The sequence below is a fragment of the Zeugodacus cucurbitae genome, chromosome 6 (assembly GCF_028554725.1).
Source record: "Zeugodacus cucurbitae isolate PBARC_wt_2022May chromosome 6, idZeuCucr1.2, whole genome shotgun sequence".
Lineage (NCBI taxonomy): Eukaryota > Metazoa > Arthropoda > Insecta > Diptera > Tephritidae > Zeugodacus > Zeugodacus cucurbitae.
The window spans coordinates 7,018,020-7,043,550 of NC_071671.1; the positions used below are offsets into that span (position 1 = coordinate 7,018,020).

The 25,531-nt window shown below is 36.5% G+C and overlaps 4 protein-coding genes across 10 annotated transcripts in view; 1 reads left to right on the plus strand and 3 right to left on the minus strand.

The window, feature by feature from the left end:
• LOC105210279 (synaptic vesicular amine transporter) overlaps window positions 1–17,058 on the plus strand; it is a 61,655-nt gene extending 44,597 nt beyond the window's left edge. For 6 of the 7 annotated variants that reach the window (XM_054234076.1, XM_011181110.3, XM_011181114.3 and 3 more), the window contains 6 exons: window positions 13,904–14,074; window positions 14,408–14,546; window positions 14,713–14,771; window positions 14,844–15,212; window positions 15,278–15,504; window positions 15,570–16,293. In XM_054234076.1, the coding sequence (XP_054090051.1) occupies window positions 13,904–14,074; window positions 14,408–14,546; window positions 14,713–14,771; window positions 14,844–15,212; window positions 15,278–15,504; window positions 15,570–16,064 (1,460 nt within the window). In that variant the 3' untranslated portion in view covers window positions 16,065–16,293. Of the gene's footprint in view, window positions 1–13,903; window positions 14,075–14,407; window positions 14,547–14,712; window positions 14,772–14,843; window positions 15,213–15,277; window positions 15,505–15,569; window positions 16,294–16,870 lie in introns of those variants that run through there. The other variant, XM_054234079.1, reaches the window with a different exon arrangement.
• The window catches only part of LOC105210283 (protein lin-54 homolog), a 107,811-nt gene that overhangs the window by 63,989 nt on the left and 18,291 nt on the right, over window positions 1–25,531 (minus strand). The window lies entirely within an intron of this gene.
• Window positions 1,413–10,269, minus strand: LOC114803723 (uncharacterized). The gene is made up of 2 exons (XM_029039093.2): window positions 3,413–10,269; window positions 1,413–3,348 (listed from the first exon to the last, which is right to left on the minus strand). Exons 1-2 carry the CDS (start codon window positions 3,600–3,602, stop codon window positions 2,225–2,227), a joined length of 1,314 nt encoding a protein of 437 aa, XP_028894926.2. The 5' UTR covers window positions 3,603–10,269; the 3' UTR covers window positions 1,413–2,224.
• On the minus strand, window positions 19,549–25,024 carry LOC105210280 (uncharacterized). The gene is made up of 3 exons (XM_029039115.2): window positions 24,866–25,024; window positions 22,584–22,854; window positions 19,549–22,416 (listed from the first exon to the last, which is right to left on the minus strand). The coding sequence occupies exons 2-3, from the start codon at window positions 22,609–22,611 to the stop codon at window positions 20,183–20,185; spliced, it is 2,262 nt and encodes a 753-aa protein (XP_028894948.2). The 5' UTR covers window positions 22,612–22,854; window positions 24,866–25,024; the 3' UTR covers window positions 19,549–20,182.

A 25,531-nucleotide genomic window follows, 5' to 3' on the forward strand; every position in this document is an offset into this window, starting at 1 on the left:
GTGGGTGAATAAAAAGTGACGAAATAATAATAAAAAATTATTTACTAAGTATTTGATAAACAAACAAATATTACGACTTAGACTTTTTTATAAACCCTGCACAAGTACATACTAGACAGACATACAAATATGCAAATACGAAACGAACGAATCATCAGCAGAGGTGGGCGTATCGCGTTCATGGCCGTTCAACAGTACGTACTTTCCAATGTCTCATTGCGGTTCAACGTTAAAATGCAGTTGCACTAAGACAAATTACTTTCTACTAAATTTACGCTGTGCGGGTTTGAACTTTTACGAACTGCATTTAGGGGAAAAATAGACGCTTGGAAACTTTTGTCATTCTTAGTTGACTTAATTCCGCATTACGTGTTCTCGAATGAGTTCATTTGGGCTTTTTGACTAATTTTACAGTGTCAGCTCTAGCCTTGGTATGGTATTATATACAAACATTATTCTTACATATGTAAGTGTATACTTTTTAATCACAAGACAGAAAAATCGATAATTTAGGTGACGTATACGTCATGACGGAATGTCAAAAAAATAAATTTTAATATAAATAACGTAGTTGATACTTGGGCGCAAAATGTGCCTGTTGCAATATTAATGTAATTTTTTTTTTAATTGCAAATAACGTATACGTCGAAACGTATACGACGGAAACATTAACCGTTAAATATATCAAAAATTATGTATACGTGAGAACATCGCAACACAAATGTTTCAAAATTAAATCACAAGACAGAAAAATCGATAACTTGGGTGACGTATACGTCATGACGGAATGTCAAAAAATAAATTTAAATATAAATAATGTAGTTGATACTTGGGCGCAAAATGTGCCTGTTGCAATATTAATGTATTTTTTTTTTTAATTGCAAATAACGTATACGTCGAAACGTATACGACGGAAACATTAACCGTTAAATATATCAAAAATTATGTATACGTGAGAACATCGCAACACAAATGTTTCAAAATTAAATCACAAGACAGAAAAATCGATAACTTGGGTGACGTATACGTCATGACGGAATGTCAAAAAAATAAATTTTAATATAAATAACGTAGTTGATACTTGGGCGCAAAATGTGCCTGTTGCAATATTAATGTAATTTTTTTTCTTAAATTGCAAATAACGTATACGTCGAAACGTATACGACGGAAACATTAACCGTTAAATATATCAAAAATTATGTTTACGTGAGAACATCGCAACACAAATGTTTCAAAATTTAAATAAAAATCAAATGACGTATACGTCACGACGGAAAGATTAAATATGTAAAAAATGACGTATCTGTGAAAAAATATCGAAAAACTGTTTTAAAAATAAAAAAATTCAAATAACGTATACGTCATGACGGAATGTCAAAAAAATAAATTTTAATATAAATATTTTACTTGATACTAGGGCGCAAAATTTGTCTAATACAATATTAATGTCATAAAAATCAAATAACGTATAAGTCAGATTAAGAAAGATTAACAGTAAAATATGTTACAATTGACGTATATGTGAAAATATCACGACAGAAGCGATCAAAAATTAAAAAAGAAAATCAAATGACGTATACGTCACGATGGAGAGGTTGACAGTTAAATATGTCAAAAAACACTGTACTTAATTTTAGAGAAATTAAAAAGGAATCACAAAATTTACACTATTAGAAAACCGAGATCGAACCCAGGACTCGCAACAGAAATTGTAGGCAGATTTAACCGCCTAAAGGGTGGGAGACTAACCTAAAACTATATAAGTTAAGAAAGAAGAAGATGAAAGATTAATTTATGAAGTTAAGCGCAATAATATTGTAAGAATTTGCAGACTATCAATATATATGACAAATGTCTCATGTTTATCTATATTAAAAGTCTACGAATTCTTAAATTATTGCAGAATAATAGTTTTTCCTCATTAAAATGTAAGTCACTTTATTTCCCGGCTGATGCCGAAGGTGAGTGCCTCGTCTCCATAAGCAACCAGCTAAAGACGGATATGCCTTCAAGTATCTCAGAGCCCAAACAAACATGATCTCTATCATGCATTTCAGTCACAACACCTTAGAAAGCTCCAGGGTACGAATTCATTTCGTTACTACCACTACCAAAATACCGAGTTTCTAACCCTTTTACCACTATATATTTATAGCCCCCTTTGCAAATTTTACTTTTTCGCACATTTTATTGAAATCTTATAATATTCAAGATTTGAACCGCCTTAAATTTTACAAAGCTCACTGAATGTATTGCTCAAACCACTAACCGTATCATCGACACTGCCACAGCCACTGTCGTTCGTTTCGCCCGCTGTTAGTAGACCTTTCTTCGGTAAATTCGGCATAAAAATGTGCAACTGTTTTTTGGTATCGAAGACACTCGCGTCGTGGGCACGTTTTGGCGTTGACTTCATTGCAATATGCTCCATCTCAGAGGAGCGACGCTGCTTTGATGGCACATTTTTCAAAGATGGATGCACAAAAGAACGCTCAGCTTCATTGTAGAGGCGAGCAGAGGCCAGCGCACCAGCCATGCGACGAACCGTGTTCGGACTGGTGCTCAGAGTGCACAAATCAATATTACGAACGGGCCGATTGAAACGCACTGGCACGCCTTCACGATCGAAGATGATTGTGATGTGTTTAACGGCGTCCGCGGAGCGTGGTTGATCCGTCTGACACGCGCTTGGCGGTTGTTCCGGACGCACAGCGCTCGCATAGCGTACTTGTTTGCGTGAACGCGATGCACTGGCGGTAGATGGCGCTGGAGTTGCTTGCGACTGTAAGTTCGACTGGGTTTGTGTGGTGGCCGAACGTTGCGTCTGCGGCTTGTTACTGGTAGTAGCAACACTTGAAGCTTGTGGACTTGTTAGTGCCTTTGCTGTTGGCTTTTTTGGACGTTTCACCATTTCACTGATGTCTGCTTGAGGTTGAGTTGGCTGTGAGTCAGTACGCTTGCCAGCTAAATCTAGCCAATTCAGTACACGCTCCGCCAGTCGCTCGTCCGCATGTGAGTTCGCTTGCGAAAGCGTGGACTGCAGATCTTGCAGTGAACTATGACGCGAATAGAGCTCGTAAAGTTCGTGCAGCGGACCGTGGCGTGGTGGACGGTTGCGAAAGAAGAGTGTCGCGCGTTTTGGACAACGACCCGACTGCGTGGGTTGTGGTTTGTTAGGGTATTTCTGCTGAAACAGCTGCGACTGCTGCGCTGAGGCTGTAGCTGGTGGCTCTACTTTGGCTGGTACAATGAGTAATAGATCTCTTTGCGACTCTTCCGCAAATCTGCACTGATTATGAGCTTGCCAATCTCCAACAAAGTCGTATGAGTGGGAATGTTGCAACGTGGCTGTGCACAGTTTGAATACAAGAAATTATTAATAATGTTTAGTATTTTAGTTGTATGGTCTTACCATGCGCCTTATTTCTGCGTATGCTCGCCGCAGACTTCGAATGTATACGCCTCTGTCTGGGTTCGTAGTCCAGTATGAAGTGTCGCTGTGCACCGGCACGCCCAGTTTTTGGCGCTTCCAGCCAAATTGAGCGCACAAATAGCGGGCGACTGGCGGATTCCCAAATTGTGGTTGATTTCAGCATTTCCATAACGAAACTTTTAATTTATGCAATGATTATGCATTTATTCATTGAGTACTGTGCCGCACGAATACTATGTGTACCGTCATTAACTTAACAAACAATCAAAGGTATGTATCGTCAATGCTTTGGCATGGCGCGGCTTGTATTTGACCGCGATTTTTTTTTTGTTTGTGCTCCAAATAGCTTGTCTCGAATTGACTTCCGTGCGACGACTAAAAGTTGGATTTTTAGTAATAGTCGCGTCCTACTGCCACCTTTTTCTTTTGATAGCGTTAAATATGCTCAAATGCCAAGACAAACTGTATGTTCGTCCTGCGACCAAACACAAAAGCCAGTCATCAAGCTCGGCAGCCAGCCAGTCGACGCTACTCATCAAACAAACTACTAACTCGCAATGTTGTCGACATAAAAATTGTGACACATCAAATGCTGTTCGTCTTCGACTGCTTCGTCATTTCCTACATTCCTTGAACTTAATGCAAAACGACATACGCTTGCAACTCCTTCGTTGCCGCCACCAAGCAGCATAACTAAACAAATCTGTTTAAGTTGCCGGTTTGCTTCCAGTCTGGTTGCGCTTACTCTTGCACCGCGTGTCTTCCCTTCGCACCAACCTTTGGTTACTCCTTAGCGACCGTCCGAACTGTTGCAATGTTACCGTTTGTTATTTTTTTTTGTTTTGTGGTAAAAGTGTCTCTGACACGCGATCCCCAACGAAGACTACACAACTCACCAATGATTCATTTACTTGACTTTTCCCATTAAGCGAAACCACGTGGAGTTCAGTGGATGGAACTTTCATTCATGCAATTTATCATATATAGAAATTTGTTTATAGTATTTCCAAAAAATATGTACTCAGCAATAGATCTCAACGTTTTCTAATTGGAAACCTTAACAAACAACTCCTTCGATTGTGTACGGAATCCACTTTGTTTAGCAGAGACCCGAAAGTCAGAGTACGAGTATAGGAAAATCTGAGATAAAGGTTGGTTGGTACTTTCTACCGGAAACACTTTATTCCGTATTCGATCCGTTATATGTTAAGATTATCCGCTGTTCTATCGAATCTAAGGTCGAAAAATTCGTGCACAGTCCGTAACATATTCTAATCTCAAAGCAAATTGAATACTAGAATTTGTAATTATTTATATAAATCTCCATCGAACTTTTTAAGTGTCGTAAATCACGGGTCTAATGTCTATAAAGCTCCAAGTGCTGATTGATGACCTTCACTTTGATCTGGCCGAGCCATCTAAGCAATTACTATGTTGATCTATCTATCCATACAAGAGTTTCTTAATTCTATTTCGAGAATAATCAAAGCCAAGATCCATTAAGGATGGCTGATTGATGACCTCCAATGATCCGGCCGAACCATCCATCTAAATAATTACTATATTGATCTAACTATCTATCCAAGAGTTTCTTAATTCTATTTCGAGTATAATCAAAGCCAAGATCCATTAAGGATGGCTGATTGATGACCTCCAATGATCCGGCCGAACCATCCATCTAAGTAATTACTATATTGATCTAACTATCTATCCAAGAGTTTCTTAATTCTATTTCGAGAATAATCAAAGCCAAGATCCATTAAGGATGGCTGATTGATGACCTCCAATGATCCGGCCGAACCATCCATCTAAGTAATTACTATATTGATCTAACTATCTATCCAAGAGTTTCTTAATTCTATTTCGAGTATAATCAAAGCCAAGATCCATTAAGGATGGCTGATTGATGACCTCCAATGATCCGGCCGAACCATCCATCTAAGTAATTACTATATTGATCTAACTATCTATCCAAGAGTTTCTTAATTCTATTTCGAGTATAATCAAAGCCAAGATCCTTAAAGGATGGCAGGAGAGATTTACGTGTTAACTCAAAATACCGACCCGAACTATACTAATCGTATTATATGCGAGTACTTTAGCTATGTATTCTAGTATTCCCATATTCTCCGACAGACAAAACTTAACGCAACTTAGTTTACAGGAATGATTTATTGATTTTATTCTTATATGAAACAATAATGCTGCGCAACATCCTAAGTAATCCCTGATTTCAATCGAAATTAGCTAAATTTTATTATGATTATGTAATCCCATTCTTACTGACTGTATAAAGGCGTAAAATAATATGCAAATTACTTTGGTTACATAATAAAATATTATGCATGCAATAAACAGGTTTGATTTGAATTTAATTGCAGCTATCATAAGTGCACTTAAGTGCCCACTTAACGACTTAACATACGTTATGTAAATGTTTTGGAAGTATACCGAGCCTACTAGAATAATTTCAATCTATTGGCGCAATCAATAATGGCACGAGTTGATGTATTTACATATCACATTGTAAACTGACACTTAGGTCATTTGTAAGAATAACGGGATCCCGAAATTTTTAGTATGAATATTAGAATATGACTCCGTGTGACCTTTTCCTATATCCAAAATAAAGAAAACCTTAGACGACCGTCGTTTTAAAAACAGACAAGAACATAATATTTGAAAGAGCCCAAGACTAACCAAAAAATCGAGTTTGAGAAGTATTTCGACGATTCGAAGAAAAAATGGCATAAGTGCATACTATCAATCGGGGAACATTTTGAAGGCGACGACATTAATGTAGACGAACAAATAAATATTTTTACAGCTCTATTCTGTGCACTTGACAAAATAATAAAAAAATTGAAATTTTTTTTTTCAGATTTTTATCAAGTAAGATTTTTTTTTGGTATTCTGTGACAATTTTAATAAAATAAAAAGCTTCAGAACGCATAGCTTTTCCCCACACGTGTGAGAAACAAAAAATGTAAACAGAAAAAGCTGATTTCTGTCCAATTATATTTATTTGAATTGAAAAGTTTATTTGAATTATTTTATAACGTAAGTTTTCACATGCATTTCAATATTTGTTGCAAAATAGTTAAAAGTTTAACTTCAATTTCACAATAAATCCTTTGCTCTTGGTCTAGACGTAAAGTTTCTGAGAGAGCGCAAATATTCCATGCTCCGAATCTAGCCCCATTTTTAACCGAGCCTTCTTCATTGTGGCTTCGTTGATAAGTTTGGTTTACGATTGACCGGTTATCAGCCTATCTATCCGATTCTGATGTATCGAGAATTCTGAGATATCGACTGAAGCCTTTCAGGTCTGATGCAAAGAATTTGGTTTGATTTTACAACCCCATGTACTCTATATAGATGACAAGGTTATACCGAATTTACGCGGTCGCCAGAGCCTCGCTAATCCCTCTAACCAAACAAGGAGAGCCGCGCGTAAATGAGGTTGATTGATAATCGGATGACAGAGGCTATATATTCGCTTTTCCATCCCAGCTCCCTCCCTATATTTTGCTCCCCTCAAAGCCACAGAATACTAAATAATATAATACATATACATATGTCCTTTATAATATATTTAAAACTATTTGGAATGCAATTTTGATTTAGGTGGTTGTTATGTTTCGCTTCAGAAAAGTTCCTTGGGGACAACGAAATCTAAACTCTGTTCTTTATTGGCAAAAATTTGCTAAGCTGTAATCGCATGCAATATATAGAAAACAATTTCGTCAAAGTTACCCTCATTACATTCATTTTTTTATACAAAAAAGGGAAAAATAAACTTCTTAATATAAAAATGACTCAATAACGCGAGCCATCAACATATTCATATTTTTCCTCTTTGTATAAAAATAACAACAAAAGTAAAATATCTCCTTTACAACAAATTCATTTTCACAACTATCTACAACGAGATATTTTATTTGTCAAGAGCATTTTACTTCATAACAACTTATCAAGAAAAAAGCTTTTTATTTTAGACACAGAATACGAAATGCTTGTTAAATTTCAATTTTTTACAAATTAGAAATTTGTTGAATTTGTAAAGTGCACAGAATAGGGCTGTTAGAATATAATAAATACTTTTTTCAAAAAATCTAAATTATTGTTATTTTTTTTAATAATCCTCTACGTAGACCAAGTATATAAGACTTTATGAGTTTCTTTCAAAAATGTTGAATGTAAGAACTGATCTCTCGATATGTAGTGACTGATATATAAAAATAACCAATCAGTCATAACTTCGAAGTTGTAGATAATTTCGTATACCTGAGAACCAGTATCAACAACACCAACAATGTCAGCCTCGAAATCCAGCGCAGAATCACTCTTTCCTTGGATCAGCTTGGCCGATGTCAACATCAGATGAGACGACACTAGGAGTTTTCGAGAGGAAAATTTTGCGCAAGATTTATCGTCCTCAGAACATTGGCAACGGCGAATACCGCAGACGATGGAACGATGAGCTGTACGAGTAAAAAGACAGCGGCCACGCTGGCTAGGTCATGTTGTCCGAATGGACGAAAACACTCAAACTCTGAAAGTGTTCGATGCAGTACCCGCCGGAGGAAGCCGAGGAAGGGGAAGGCCTCCACTCCGTTGGAGGGACTAGGTGGAGAGCGGCCTGGTTACACTTGGAATCTCCAACTGGCGCCGAAGGAAAGAGAGGAGTGGCGCGCTCTCATCGATTCGGCTATAACCGGCTAAACGGTTGAACGCCAATCACATACATACATACATCATATTAGGTGTGTGACGTCACTAGAAAATCTATTATTATTTGTCAAAGCGCCTAATAGTAGGCAACGTTTTGATTAAAACGTATTCGGGCTAAGACAGGATTTATGTATTTATGTTAGATAAATTATTTTAAGGTTAGAATAAGAGTCGAGTCAAGATTTCGAGCTCTATAAGTATTAAATATAAAGTAAAATTTTAACTTTCAAAATGGGATCCCGAAAATCTCGAAATTTGGGAAATAATTTTCGGGATTTTGTACACTATTACCGAACGCTTTATTAAATACCAAAACAGCTCATCTACTACATCCAATAACAACAACCGACCCGTAAGCAATTTGGCACGAGCCAACTCATTACAGGCAAGATTAGCGGTTTGCAAGGGTTGCGAATAACATTGTAAAAACAACAACAACGCATAAACACATCATCAACACGCGCAATAATTATCCGCATAACGGAATACACATACATACACACAGACCAAATGTTGCAAATTTATATTGTAATTTACTGCGAATTGTCTATGCACCTTCGGTAGCGGCGGCGCATGCCATACGTCCAACAAAACACTCGCAGAACGTAGAATACAAGAATGAGGCACGGGTAGACGCGTGAGTGAGTGCCGCACTGCACTGCATTTGCTGAGTAGCTGCTAAATAACAAATTGAATTTCGTAAAAGTTTATAACGATCCACTTCCGGCGCCAAGGCAATGTGCATACATACAATGTAACCCCAACGACCCAAAGAGTCTCACCCCTTTTAGCGTCAGTCTAGAGCTGCCGACAGCTGCTCATAAACCGTGTAAACGGTTGTCGTCTCTGGCCGACTAAACGACCAACCTGCGGAAATGTGGTTTATTTTGTTTAAATGCAATTGATGTCTGCGCACGTCAGTTTATTTTTTGTTTTTGTTTGTTTCCTGAAGTGAGCCTACGACTTACTTATGCTTGCTTTTTGAGGTTAGTATTGGTTTCATAGAGGTATGGTATGGGTACAAAGGTATATTAGAAGCTAAGGTAGTGCAATTTCAGAGTGAACTTTAGTTCGCGCAAAAAATAAGTGGCTTGAGGAGAATATTGCCTTTAAGAATAACCATTTATTCACCACACTGGCGATGAAACTCAAAACCGACAAGAAACTCCATGTTAATTCGAGTTTATTTTGGGATCCTTCTTTGAGATTGTCACTGTAAAAAGTTATGTGGACTTGGCTAAGCCTAACATAGTTCTATAACCGTTCACAAAACATATTTCCGTAGAACATGAACAAAGGTCCATAAATTCTGCAAGGATCATGTCTCAAACAACCTACGTGATCGATCTCATTTTTGAATGTTCTGAGCATTCCCATATTAGGTTAGGGAAAAATCATTGACTGGACGAAATCAAGCAGTTTTCGAGGTCTTTGTTGAATACAACCTAACCTGAAGCAACCTAACGAATCCAACTCATGGATACTGTCAGTATCACAATCAAAAAATCATTAATAAGGATGAAAACGAGCAGTTTTCGAAGTCTCGTTTGTTGGATAAATAAGACCCAATGAGGTTCAGATATGCTATGTTATTTTTATACTCTCGCAACAAATGTTACTAAAGAGAGTATTATAGTTTTGTTCACATAACGGTTGTTTGTAACACCCAAAACTAAACGAGTCAGATATAGGGTTATATATACCAAAGTGATCAGGGTGAAGAGTGGAGTTCAAATCCGAATGTCTGTCTGTCCGTCCGTCCTTCCGTCTGTGCAAGCTGTAACTTGAGTAAAAATTAAGATATCTTGATGAAACTTGGCACACTTATTTTTTGGCACCATAGGAAGGTTGCTTTCGAAAATGAGCAAAATCGGACCACTGCCACGCCCACAAAATGGCGAAAACCGAAAACACATAAAGTGCCATAACTAAGCCATAAATAAAGCTATGGAAATAAAATTTAACATGAATGATCGCACTAGGAAGGGGCATATTTGGATGTAATTTTTTTGGGGAAGTAGGCGTGGCCCCGCCCTCTACTAAGTTTTTTGTACATATCTCGTAAACCAATAGAGGTATATTAACCAAACTTTCTGCAGTCGTTTTTTTAGCCACTTCCTAATACAGTCCAAAAATGAAAGAAATCGGATAATAACCACGCCCACCTCCCATATAAAAGTTATGGTGAAAATTACAAAAAGTTTGTTAACTCTCTAACGAAAAACGTCAGAAACACTAAATTTCACATAAGAAATGGCAGATGAAAGCTGCACTCAGATTTTTTTACAAAATGGAAAATGGGCGTGGCGTCACCTACTTATGGGTCAAAAACCATATCTCAGGAACTACTCGACCGATTTCAATGAAACTTGGTTTGTAATAGTTTCCTTACATCCCAATGATATGTTGTGAAAATGGGCCAAATCGCTTCACAATCACGCCTACTTCCGATATACCAGAACTTTGAAGACAATCTGAATCGTTTACTTTACAATATATAAAGTAAGTACTAGTGGAGATATCGATGCAGAACTTTGCACAAATACTATGTTAATACTGTGGCAGCCCCATTCTAAAAATCGCCGAAATCGGACCATAGGTTTTTAAGGCCCCATATATCGAACAAGGCCCCATTATCTCAAACTCACTGCGTACCGCTGCAGCCGAAACAATTGGTTTTCGGCAACGACAAAAAACAAGCTGGTACGATGAGGAGTGCCGTCTCGCAGCGGAGAGAAAACAGACTGCCTACCTCGCAACATTGCAAACGACCACAACACGTGCGGGATGGGATAGATACCGAGAGCTGAAGAGGGAAGCGAGACGCATTTGCAGACAAAAAAAGAAAGAGGCCGAAATGCGTGAGTACGAAGAGCTTGAGAAGCTGGCAGACAGAGGGAATGCTCGAAAATTTTATGAAAAAATGAAGCGACTTAACGAAGGTTTCAAGACCGGAGCATCCTCATGTAGAGACCAAGGTGGTAATCTGGTAACCGATGTCCAGGGCATACTGGGATTATGGAGGGAACACTTCTCCGACCTGCTGAATGGCAGTGAGAGTACAACACCAGGAGATGGCGAACCCGATCCCCCAATCGATGACGATGGAACAGATGTTCCATTACCCGACCATGAAGAAATTCGAATAGCAATTACCCGCTTGAAGAACAACAAAGCAGCGGGGGCCGATAGATTACCGGCAGAACTATTCAAATACGGCGGCGAAGAACTGATAAGGTGCATGCATCAGCTTCTTTGCAGAATATGGTCGGAAGAAAGCATGCCTGACGATTGGAATCTCAGTGTGCTCTGCCCAATCCATAAAAAGGGAGATCCCACAATCTGCGCCAATTACCGTGGGATCAGCCTCCTAAATATCGCATACAAGGTTCTATCGAGCGTATTGTGTGAAAGACTAAAGCCCACCGTCAACAAACTGATTGGACCTTATCAGTGTGGCTTTAGACCTGGAAAATCGACAACTGACCAGATATTCACCATGCGCCAAATCTTGGAAAAGACCCGAGAAAAGAGGATCGACACACACCACCTTTTTGTCGATTTTAAAGCTGCTTTCGACAGCACGAAAAGGAGTTGCCTTTACGCCGCGATGTCTGAATTTGGTATCCCCGCAAAACTAATACGGCTGTGTAAATTGACGTTGAGCAACACCAAAAGCTCCGTCATGATTGGGAAGGACCTCTCCGAGCCGTTCGATACCAAACGAGGTTTCAGACAAGGTGACTCACTATCGTGCGACTTCTTTAACCTGATGCTGGAAAAAATTATAAGAGCTGCAGAGCTAAACCGAGAAGGTACAATCTTCTACAAGAGTGTACAGCTCCTGGCGTACGCCGATGATATTGATATCATCGGAAGCAACAACCGCGCCGTTTGTTCTGCTTTTTCCCGCATGGATAAGGAGGCGAAGCGAATGGGTCTGGAGGTGAATGAGGACAAGACGAAATATCTCCTGTCATCAAACAAACAGTCGGCGCATTCGCGTCTTGGCTCCCACGTCACTGTTGACAGTCATAACTTCGAGGTCGTAGATAATTTCGTATACCTGGGAACCAGCATCAACAACACGAACAATGTCAGCCTCGAAATCCAGCGCAGAATAACTCTTGCCAATAGGTGCTACTTTGGACTGAGTAGGCAATTGAACAGTAAAGTCCTCTCTCGACGAACCAAAATCAAGCTCTACAAGTCGCTTATCATTCCCGTCCTGCTTTACGGTGCAGAAGCTTGGACGATGTAAACATCAGATGAGACGACACTAGGAGTTTTCGAGAGGAAAATTTTGCGCAAGATTTATGGTCCTCAAAACATTGGCAACGGCGAATACCGCAGACGATGGAACGATGAGCTGTACGAGTTATACGACGACATTGACATAGTTCAGCGAATAAAAAGACAGCGGCTACGCTGGCTAGGTCATGTTGTCCGAATGGACGAAAACACTCCAGCCCTGAAAGTGTTCGATGCAGTACCCGCCGGAGGAAGCCGAGGAAGGGGAAGGCCTCCACTCCGTTGGAGGGACCAGGTGGAGAGCGACCTGGTTACACTTGGGATCTCCAACTGGCGCCGAACTGCGAAGGAGAGAGACAGGTGGCGCACTATCGTCGATTCGGCTATAACCGGCTAAACGGTTGCAACGCCAATCACATACATACATATCGAACACGAGGACCTCGGTGCTTCTAACCCAATATTATGGTTTCCAACTTTCAATGGACTTTATACAATATATATGACGAATATGTGGGTGAAATTGTATATTATACAATATAAATAAAGTTAAATAAATAAATTGCGAGAGTATAAAATGTTCGGTTACACCCGAACTTAGCCCTTCCTTACTTGTTAAGAATCATTTTCTCTCCGATTTTTTTAGTATATATTCTGTTTACTTTGTAAGGTGAAACATCTTACAGGATGGTAGATGTAGTAGCTGCAGGGAGGAGGACGAGGTGGAATCATCTCATCACTTTCTACTGGAATGTCCTGTCTTTGTGAGATCAAGAAAAATATTTCTCGGATCTAACTTTGCCGAACAAGCTCGCGAGATAGCGAATATAGAACTACGACAAATCTCTGTAGCTTGGTTGAGTGCTAATATCTATCTAGGGGGATCCAGGCTTCACAAAAGATTCTGTCTTTCATAGTCTGCGTGTGTTTCCCTCTGTGGTACAGCCTTACAACCGAAGCTAACCTAACCTATTCTGTTTACTTCACTAATTTAAACTTTTTGCAAGCTTTACCACAACTTCACTGAAAGCAATTAACTAGTACACTTAGTGACGCGCACCCAGCTCTCGACCACTGTGTGCTTGGCCTAATTCAATTTCTACACTTGCAAATTGCTTTCGTCTACGCAAGGCCGTCAAGTGGACGCACCAACAAAACAATACCCCACAAACACTGTCGCGGGGTCACCTCAAGCATCAAGAAAAAAGTGAAAAAAGCTCCATGGCAAAATCGCTGCAATTAATTTACAACTTGTCTACACAATTTACGGCGACCATTAACTGTTTTTAAACCCATTAGAAGCCATCAACGTGCTACTAACTTTTCTGCAGCCTCGCTCAATTGTTTGTAAATTGTTAAACGGTACACATGCTTCGCATAGCAAGAACAAGGCACTGCAATATTAACTTAATTGACAACATCCTGTCAAGCAATGTGCAATAACTTTTCTCACTCTTATTTTTCTTTTTCACTTCTCATTTACAGTTCCTATAATACCCGAGTTCCTGTACGACATACGCCATCCCGATGCACCGCTTGACAGCTTTCCGCGTACGCCACTCACGACGCACACACCGCCGCCACCAACTCAGTCACCCTGCAATGTGAATGGCGAACCACTGCCGGAAATGGAAATATCAACACTGAGCCCGGAAGGTAAGACACTAATGGGAGTATAAAATATTATTTGACAAATAAGACTTCTTGAAATTGTAAGCGTTCATAAAAAGTATTAAACCAGAGCTCGCGAGCTTGTTGGTCTCTAACCAGAACTACGGAATGAAACTCTACGGAAATCCAAGCTTAGAAAGTAATTCAATCAGGAAATTCGGAGACTAGAGCGATTAAGCAAGATCCGTGTATAAATTCAAGGCACGAGCCAACTCATTGGATTTTAAGTTCGATCTGGGTCTTAGCTGTACTTCTTTTAGAACCTTTAACTCTATCTTAAATGTTCCGATTGTGTTAATGTTTTGTTAATTTTCACAGAGAATTACACACTGTACCGAGAGATGGAAGAACGTCATAATGAATTGGTGGGCGAGACCGTTGAAGTGGGAATTCTTTTCGCATCAAAAGCTTTCGTACAATTGTTAGTCAACCCGATTGTCGGACCATTGACACATAAGTGAGTATTTAACCTATTTTGGGTCTCTTTAGCGTGGTTAGACGGTCCCAAAATTACGCACAAGTGTGCTCGAAACCCCGACGTGTAGAGCTTTAAAGTCTCTCACACTATTATTTCACATTTCAATGCATTTTTTCTCATTCTTTAACTACTTCTTCAACCACAGAATCGGTTACAGCATTCCTATGTTCGCCGGCTTCGTTATCATGTTTATATCGACAATTAGTAAGTACCCGCACTAGTGCTTAAGAACATCATACGTAGATCCCTTTTAAAATTTTCATTTTATCCGTTTAGTCTTCGCTTTTGGACGTTCGTATTTGGTGTTGTTTGTGGCGCGTGCACTACAAGGTATCGGCTCTTCGTGCTCCTCCGTCTCCGGTATGGGTATGTTAGCCGATCGCTACACCGACGATAAGGAACGTGGCAATGCAATGGGTGTGGCGCTGGGTGGCTTGGCTTTAGGTGTGCTCATCGGTCCACCATTCGGTGGTGTCATGTACGAATTCGTTGGCAAATCCGCACCATTCTTGATACTTTCCGCATTGGCTTTGGGTGATGGCTTGCTGCAGCTCTTCATGTTACAACCGTCGATACAACGTGCCGAAACGGAGCCGCCATCATTGAAGGCGCTGATCAGCGATCCGTATATATTAATTGCTGCTGGTAGGTTTAAGCGTCTAAGCAAGTTTGAAAGCAAGTACTCATTTCCACACTTCTGCATTCTACAGGTTCTATTACCTTCGCGAATATGGGTATTGCTATGTTGGAGCCATCGCTGCCACTCTGGATGGTTGATAATATGGGTGCTACGCGTTGGGAACAAGGTGTTGCCTTTTTGCCAGCCTCCATCAGTTATTTAATTGGTACAAATCTCTTTGGACCTTTGGGACACAAGATCGGACGTTGGTTTGCCGCTTGTTTGGGACTGATTATCATTGGCTGCTGTTTGATTATGGTGTGTGAATAATGTTTGTACTATAATCACAGATTTTTAACTTTTCTTGTCACAATCGTTCACAGATCCCCATGGCCACCTCGATTACACATCTCATACTACCGAATGCTGGCTTGGGTTTCGCCATCGGCATGGTGGACTCCTCAATGATGCCCGAACTTGGTTATCTCGTCGACATACGTCATTCGGCCGTCTATGGCAGTGTATATGCATTGGGCGATGTGGCTTTCTGTGTCGGTTTCGCCGTGGGTCCAGCGCTGAGCGGTACTCTAGTGAAGACGATCGGTTTCGAATGGATGTTGGTCGGCATTTCGGTTTTATGCTTCATTTATGCACCACTACTGACACTACTCAAGAATCCACCGACCAAGGAGGAGAAAAAGGTTGGTACCGACACTGACGCCGTTAGTGAAGCGTCTGCAACTGCAGCAACGACATTGCCGCATGAGAATGGCAATTTGAATGCTGGCAATGATGTGATGATCATGGCCACGGCCAAGACTCCGGCCATTATGCATGACGGCATGACGAATGAGGCTTTTGAATGTGAACGTCTATGAGTTGCAATATTATTTTTATTTTTTGTTTATATTTTAACTGCATTAATTGCTGATTGTGTCTTTTCATTCAGTACGTTCCTTTTCAAATGCAAAATATTTGTGTTAGAGCCAAGTTTTTGTTGCAATTATGTATATAGATTTGTTTATATTTTATAACTATATTTTTTATAAATTTAGCAACTAAATTTAGTGCATATTTTAGACGTAATTAAAATTTTTTAGTTAGTAATCTATGATTTAGAAAAAAAGCAAAATTTTGTCTTTGTTTTATATTAAAGCCGTTAGCGCTGATTTTTATATATAAACAGTTAGTGCAATTATATATTTAGTAAAAAAATCCTTATTTAGTCTTCCTACTTTTTAAGCTTCTAATTTTGAATTATGTTCACATTTTTCCAATAAAATAATAAAATATTTTTTTAATTGAAAAAAAAAAATTGTTTTTATTGAGTTGATTTTGACTTAATTTATATCTTATTATATATTTTTATTTTTAGTTATTTCTTGAAAATATTTTTTTATATTTTTATTTAAATATTTTTTTTGTTTAATATTTTTTTTTAATTTTTTTTTTTTTGATATTTTAAATATTTTTAATATTTTTTTTATTATTTTAGCAGCATTTTTTCTTATACGATGCTCTTTTTGCTTGCCTAAATACACTTTTTCACCACACCACAACCATTTGCTCGCTTTTGTCCCACTGTGCGCTTAATAAAAATGCATTTTAAGCACTTCAATTTGCATTAACACTAAATTTCAATATTTTTTAATCTCTTTTTCATCCAACACTTTCATCAACACAGTCACTGATCACTGGCGAAACCTCGGCGGTACGCTATGTCACATACCAAAATTATGATGACGATGAGTAAGTATCGGAAAAAAGCTCGACACAATGACTTGAAAACGAAACACGGCAAGTATCTATGGTAAACTGAATTTGAACAACTGCGAACATTTTTTAATACAACCAATAATATCAGAAAAAATCATATGAAAAATTATTGCTTCCAAAAAAATTATAAAAAAAATTCAACATTTATAAAAAATTAAATTACTCCCAATTCATATATAATTAAGAAAACGGAACGCAACCCACCAAAATACATACATACACATACATAAAAATACGTTTACATAATTGTGGAAAATCAAAACTAAAAAATACATGCATATACATATGTACATATGTATGTATTAATTTACATATATATATTTACGAAATTGTTAATAACAAAATTGCAGAGGAAGCAACAATTGCTAATATTAAATTTTTTTATTTAAAATTAATTATTTTTTTTATTTAAAAAAACTAAATTTATGCAAACATACATATGTCTATGTAAAGCAACTGGTTGACAATGCGCCACAAAAATTAACAAAAAAAAAACAAGAAAGTGAGGTTACGTCACAAAAAATTTAAAATTGTGTAATTTATGCTTTTAGCTATATAAAGCTTTAAAGACAAATATGTAGCACTATAAACGTTGCTTAAGTGGTGGGATTTATTAATTTTTGAGAAAAAAGATGTTGAAAATTTATTCGAAAAATATAAAAATAAAAATTTTGTATAAAACATATATCATTTGGTGATTTCCCAGAGTTGTGGGATGTTTTCGTTTTTTTTTTTAATATTATAAAATATAGTAATCATAACAAAAAAATGTTTTTTTGTTTAAAAAATTAATCAAAATAACCTTAAATTTTTATAGGATTTTTTTTAATTTTTGGTTTCAACTATAATTTTATATATAAAAATAAAGAAAAAAATTTTTTTTTTTTTTTAAATTAAAAAACGTTTAAAATATTAAAACAAAAGTGAGGTTAGTTTTCAAAATATACTTTTTTAGTAAGGTTTCAGTTATAATTTTATATAAAATTTAAATAAAAAAACATTTTAAAAATTTATTTGATTAAAAAAAAAAATAAAATAACCCCACATTTTCAATAATAATTTTTTTTGTAATTTTTCAAAATGATTCAAAATGATTTCAATTAAAATTTTGAAAAAAATATATAAATTAAAAATAATTAATTAAACTAATCTCAAATCATTGATGATTTAAATTATAATTTTTTATATAAAATTTTCAATATATAATTTTTTTTGTAATTTTTCATCAATGATTTCAATTAAAATTTTTATATAAAATTTTGCAATAAAATATAAATTAAAAATAATTGATTAAACTAACCTCAAATTCATAAATGATTTCAATTATAATTTTTTGTATAAAATAAAAAATTAAATTAATTTAAAAAATTAAAAAAAGGTTAAAATCTAAGAACAAATAACCTCACATTTTCAAAATATTATTTTTTAATTATTTTTCATATAAACATTTTGAAAAACAAATTGTCATTTTAAAAAATTAAAAAAAAAAAACAATTTTAAAATTAATAAAACTAACCTCACATTTTCAAAATAATATGTTTTTTAGTAATTTTTCAAACACTTTTAAAATATTAAAACAAATTTGAGGTTAGTTTTCAAAATATACTTTTTTAGTAAGTTTTCATATATGATTTCAATTTTAAATTTTTATATAAAATTTTGAAAAAGATTTTATAATTAAAAAAAAAATAATTTACCAAAAATTTTTTCAAAATTAATAAAACTAACCTCACATTTTCAAAACAATATTTTTTTAGTAATTTTTCATATATGATTTCAATTATAATTTTTATATAAAATTGTGAAAACAAAAATTGTTAAGCTAATTTTAAATTTAATTAAAAATTTTTAATCAAACTAACCTCACATTTTCAAAATAATATTTTTTTAGTAATTTTCATATACGATTTCAATTGTTAAACTAATTTTAAATTTAATTAAAAAATGTTTAATTAAGCTAACCTCACATTTTTGAAATATTTTTTTTTTGGTTTTTTTCATATATGAAATTAAAAAAAAAATAATAATTAAATTAAAAACAAAATTATTCGTTGAATTTGGTGAGGTCACACAGCTTTCTCTATACTTGTTGGTATGTGGCTTGGCTCAAAACGAATACATAGCTGAGGCACAAACCATTATGCCATTACTAGTGACAACTAGTCACTTTATGTAGGATTTTATTGTATTTTTTATTATCAATTAAGTTTATAGAAGACGATACTTTATTTTTTATTTTTTATTATTAATATTATTGAATTATTTCATGTTATGTTGATTTATATAATTCTCTATTAGATTTTATTTATTTTAAATTTATTATTTTAAACATTCATCATTTCATATTTCTGCTTTTAATTTTTTTTTTTTGTATTTTCTGCAAATTATTGCGAAAAAACTATTTACTTACTCCCAGTAGAGAAGGTCTGCCCTACGATATTCAATCACCCGGATTGTTGTGGTTTAATCATGGATTATATCGAAAAAATAGTCAAAACAGAAAATTTTTTAAACAGTTTTTTGGCTGATAATGCTTCTTCAGTAAACTTACTAAATTCACACTAAACCCACAAAAATTTAGCACACTTATTTACCATCAAAAATTTTGTTTTATTAATTATGTCCATGCTTAGCGCGAAAGCCTTTCGATTTCTTATAATTTGTACTTAAAGATTATTGTAAAATAAATGTAAAAATATATAATGTATGTCATTGTATACTTATAAATTCGTTTACAACCGCTCTTGGCGTCAAAGGATTTTGTGTAAATTTCAATTTCACGACACAGCATCCCAAGTTGAGGCTTGTGGTATTTGAATTTCGTTGAAATTTAGAATTTTTGTTACTTTTTAAATTTGTAAATAACAGGAACATATAATCATATGCATAACGGTTATAGAATTTTATTGTTAATACGCCGATCAGATTTCAACGCTTGTACGATGGTAAGAGCACACTTAAAGCGCAAAGTTTGGCTAGGAATTGCGACGACAGTTGAACGCCTCAAATGCGCAACGTCTTGCTGCACTTCCCCCAGGAAGGCAATGCGTACGCAACACATTTCAAAAGTTCAACCACTGTGCGCCGTCCAACACCAAAAGCGCACTCAAAAGCTCTGATTTCGTGTTTAGTTCCGGTAGTTGTTGGTAGAACAAGTACTACTCTATTTCGGTTTTGAGACAATTTCTGATGGATCAATTTTCGGCGTGGTTCTCTCTGTTCAGACACGTAGCAATTTCAATTTGTCTGCAAACACATTGATATTCACATTGAGCGGTGTGGTGACATGACTCTGACTGTCGCTGTTTGGCTGTCGTATGCTCGAACGGCTGCGGTGCATAATCATGGTGGGCGAGCGTTTGAGCTCCAATTGTGAGCTCGATTGCGAGCGTAGCGTACTCTTGCTCATTTTTGAGCCACGCAGTGAGTGATGCGATTGCCGATGTTGCAAGCTGTCCGCGCCAGCCGTCTTCCGATATTGTTGAGATTTGTCCAACAGTTTGTGCGCATCATTGCTGATCGTTGTGCTGCCGGGTTTATTACCGGTATTTATAGGGAAAATTTCCGATTTACGCGCACGCAATGTGGAACCCAAGGAAGTATGTTGTACACAAAACGGCTTGTATGCGGCAACAACCGCTTGACGACGCATTTTGCGCACATCGTTGAGTGTTGTATCATACGAGGGTCTTGAGGGTTTCACTACTGGCATGGGCTGTACGGGCGGCAGTGGTTTCGCATCATCGTCGTCATTTTGTTGTGCAAACCCATGACGTAGTGTGGTGTCTAAGCACCAGGGTACCATGCTCGGCATACGTTCTTTGGATATACTACGCGGCGCGCGTTGTATCACTTCGGTGCTATTGGAATTGCGTAGTGCAGTATTGGAGCTGGTGAAACCCAACGCACGTGTAGTGGATGTTGTTAGCGGTATGCGGGAATGTGAGGAGCTACGTGGTTTGTGCTTACTACGCTGCCCACATTCATCCGTTGAGTTCAGCGCAAACTTAGAGAGCCGTTTGTCGATTACAAATGATGAGGATGAGGTATTACGCATAGCTGTTCTCGGCTGGTGCGCGGCTGCTTTCGGCTTAATGTCGAGATTGTGATTCATTTCGGAGTTACGTTTGATTTCCACCAACTTTGCAATGGCGACATCATTACGCTGCGTACAACCGGTACCGTTGTAAATATTATTCAATGTACTGACCACGGGCGTATGTTCGGTTTTGGTATTCGTTTTACTCGGTGTCAATTTGTCGGACTCAATTTTGATCACGACATTATCGCCCAGCTGCGTTGAGTCCAAACCTTTTATATTGATATTTATCTGACAGACAGAGCAAGCGCCCTCCGTCTTCTCCACCGTGGCAGTTACCCGATTCGGGGAAGCTGAGCGTACGGTCTGTAAGGGTTGTCGCGCATATTTCGACGGTGACGTTCCTGCGCTTGACAATTCGCGAAAGCCAGCGGTCTTTGCGTTGCCTTGACTGGAGTCAACGCTGCTGTTAGCTTGCGTAAACCCGTGCCCGTTACCCATGGATTCAATACGTGGCCGCCGTCCGCGTTCAAGTGACGTGCGGCTGCTGCAACGTCCCCGACCAAGGAAGTTTGGTTGGTTGGCCGACTCATTGATGTGCGCGGTGGCGAGCGCGCGTAAATATTCTCGGTTCCCAGTAGAGCGTGCAGTCGCTTTGCGACCATACTTGTTGTTGTGCCCGGACATGTGCGACGTGGTGCTGATATTGTCACGTCCATAACGCAGTCCGGCAGCTGTGCCGATGCTGCTCGTATCTGTGGCACTGCAAAGTGTTTGGTAATGTCGACCGCCGCCACCGCTTTCGAGTTGGCCGCTGCGCAAACGGTCGTAACCAAGCCGGGATTGGCTCGCACGGCCAGCGGCATGTGTTGGGGCTGTGACTGCTGCTGTTGCTGCAGCTGTCCTAGCGGCCGACGCAATGGCTGTTTGACTGGCGCTTGTGCCGACACGTGCATACACGGTCGCATTGGCGATTGGATGCAATTGCTGACACATGTGCGCTGGTGGCAATGTCGACGACTCTCGACTATTTGATGCGGCAGCGAGTTGAGCTCCTCCTGCTGCTGCTGCTGCTGCTGCGGCTGGATGTTGCTGTTGCTGTTCCAGCAGGAATTTTCGGCGACGAAATTCGCGAAATTTGTTTGTTGGAGGATTCTCTTTGTCATGCACAGAAGGAGTGAAGTCATAATTGTAGAAGAATGTCTCAAAACGTTTGTTCGACGACGAGGGCGATGGATGTACACGATTGTTGTACAAATTCGGTAGCGGATATGAGGGACGCTCGGCGTAACGGAAATTATACGATTGGATTTTAAAGGGATCACGTTCAAAGGGATCGGAATTTTGGCGTCGATTCTGTTGTGCCTTAATTTGATGTGTTGGATTTGGATACTGATGATAATCGCCCAAAGTAACTGTATTATTACGATTGAGTTGTTTACAAGTTACAAGCGCGTTGTTGATTGTTTGTTGCAGAGCCAAAAATTTTTTCGCACGCATAATATTTAGAACAAAATTTATTGTTATTAACAGTGTTAGGTGAAATTTTAAATGTATTTAAATCAATTATTTATTTTCTTACATATGTTCCTGCGACGATTATAATTCATTGCTAATTTAAAGGACGAATTTTTTTGAAAAATTTTGTGGATTTTTTCCTTTTGCTTGCTGAACTATCAAAATAGCAAAGAAAATATACGACTAATTTTTCAAAACAAACTTGGGAAAATGCTCGTTGAATTTAGTTAAAAGTTTTTTCACTAGCAACATTATTGCTGCGGCTATTTGGTTGGCTGCTGCTTGCTGCTTGCTGCTAATGCGGCTCTTGCTGCTGCTGCTGTTGTGCAATCGTTCTAAATTTTTCAAAAAATCAAATCAATCTAACGTTATTTACAGCCAAAATGCTTTTTCACAAATCATTCGAGTTTTATGTAGTATGTAATTGGAACGAGAAAGACATTTGGATTCTATTCTAATTGTATATGTATGAGTGGGCGTTTTTCGAAATTCGTAAACTCATTTTTCAATTTGTTGTGACTTTTCGGAAAACTCATGAATCATGATTAAATCGCAAAACATATTTGAGTGAAATGTCTAGTGGCACTGCAGCAGTAATGCGTTTACAAAAGCTCTTATCATACGAACTAATACTGGCATATATTTAACGGAGCTTTGCGCAGCTGGAAACCTTCTTTAATTGAATCAATTCAAAATATGCATGCTAGTTAATGTTAATAGTTATTATAGCAAATATATAATATATATAGATTTTATAAAAAAAAAATAAATAAAAAGTTAGCAGATTTAAAAGCTTTGGGGAAAAAGCTCCTGAAAACAGTTTAAAAAGCTCTTTAAATCTCTTGCTTTCTTATGTTTAAACTTTACTAAGCAAAATATAAATGTTTATGTCTGACGTTTATAAAAAAATAGCAGATTTAAAAGCTGTAGGAAAAAAGCTTCAGAAAACGGTTTAAAAAGCTCTTTAAATCTGTTGCTTTCTTATGTTTAAATGTTACTAAGCAAAATATAAATATTTATGTCTGACGTTTATAAAAAATTAGCAGATTTAAAAGCTGTAGGAAAAAAGCTTCAGAAAACAGTTTAAAAAGCTCTTTAAATCTGTTGCTTTCTTATGTTAAAACTTTACTAAGCAAAATATAAATATTTATGTCTGACGTTTATAAAAAATTAGCAGATTTAAAAGATTTAGGAAAAAAGCTTCAGAAAACGGTTTAAAAAGCTCTTTAAATCTGTTGCTTTCTTATGTTTAAATGTTACTAAGCAAAATATAAATATTTATGTCTGACGAGTTTGAAACGAAATTCACAACAATTTTTGACGGAAAGCGCTGACTGCAAATGCAAATTAGAGAAAAAGTCAAGACGAAAGCTTATTTTATTTTGTCGTAGTAAAAATACGAAATTAATGAAAAATCTTATGCAACACTGAAGAATTAAAAAAATTTGTTTTTGAGATTTTTTTTTTTTTCAAAAAATAATGCCAGAAATTTTGAAATTTAAGCAGGAATATTTAAATTTTAAACTTTTAGAGAATTGACATTTCTAAATGGACTTTAAACTTTAAGATAAATAAAAATATTTCGAGCTAGTGGAGAATTGTTTAATTTGCAAAGAAAAAAGATAAAAAATTGCAAAGCTCAAATGTCCTTAGAGCTTAAAAGCTCAAACTTTTAGAGAATTGACATTTCTAAATGGACTTTAAACTTTAAGATAAATAAAAATATTTCGAGCTAGTGGAGAATTGTTTAATTTGCAAAGAAAAAAATTGCAAAGCTCAATTTGTCTTTAAAGCTTAAAAGCTCATATGACTATGAAATTATTAAAGCTTAAAAGCTTGAGTCACGCGTACTAATTATGTTAGTAAAAAGCGCTTATATAAAATTTTGGCAGTTAATCAATGAATAACAACAAGCTTATAAACTTCAAAGCTCCTCAAAAACCAACTAAGAGCGTTACACAAACTTTGATAATTGAAAAATGCTGGTTTAACGATTAATATTAAGCTTGCTTAGTGTTAAGCTAAACCCACAACAACTTTGAAGTTGTTGTTCACTTTACAAAAAGAAAGCTTAAACTTGAAAGCTTGCAAAGTATTGAAGCTTTCAAGCTTAATTTACTAGCACTAAATAATAGTTTATATGAAATACTGTTTCAAAAAATATACTGTTTCAAAATAAAATCTCAAAATTGTTGCTGGTTCAAAAGCTCAAAAGCTCATATTTAAATTAAATATTTTGGTTTTAATCTAAACCGCAAATGTAAATAAAATTTTAGATCCAATAGTCTTTCGAGTACGAAATTTTCTTAGTAAATGTCACTTTTCGTTGGTTTTATTTTTAATTACCTTTTATACCGAATATTTACGAAATTTCCAAACGCTTCAAATGCACTTTTCCCACCAATAATTTTGAAAGAAAATATTTATACTAAATCATAATATTTGAAAGGAGCAGAAATTTTTGAATTTCAAGGATATCAAAATGAATTCAAATGTCTTGGCAAACTGTGTGTTTTGAAATAAAGAAATATTGAATTTTTTAAATAAATCAATTCTCAAATCAACTTTACTTAATTGGAAATATGCCAGAAATGCAATGAATTGACCCATGTTGCAAATCTTGTACGTCTCCAAAATTAAGTACCTTTAAATTATTCCACAAAAGCTTAAAATCAAAACTTTATTCACACGGAATGTGTTAAAGTTTCAAAGCAGTCGCATAAGCCGTAGTTTAGACGTTCAATTTTAATTGTGGGTTTGACATTTATGGCAACACAAAATTTGACACAAGCAATTTGACAGTTCAAAATGACAAACTCGTCAGTGTAATGTAAAATTAATCAGAACAATCGTTTCTTCTATGTAGTTGTATCTATGTATTAACGCACTATTATATAATCTATGGTAAATAGCACATATATTTGTAAAAATTAGCAAACAGCACACAAGTTATCTGACACAAAAAGGGAATTCGTAGTTTATATAGAAAGTAGTATATAAAGCAAAGTAGTA

Excerpts from the sequence above, each read along its gene's own strand:
- LOC114803723 (XM_029039093.2), bottom strand. The coding sequence starts at position 3,602 with ATGGAAATGCTGAAATCAACCACAATTTGGGAATCCGCCAGTCGCCCG. Across the intron at positions 3,349-3,412 it reads ACGCAGAAATAAGGCGCATG|CCACGTTGCAACATTCCCAC; the intron begins GTAAGACCATAC and ends AACTGTGCACAG.
- LOC105210280 (XM_029039115.2), bottom strand. The coding sequence starts at position 22,611 with ATGAATTATAATCGTCGCAGGAACATAT. Across the intron at positions 22,417-22,583 it reads TAATCGTCGCAGGAACATAT|TTACTTTGGGCGATTATCAT; the intron begins GTAAGAAAATAA and ends GTAATAATACAG.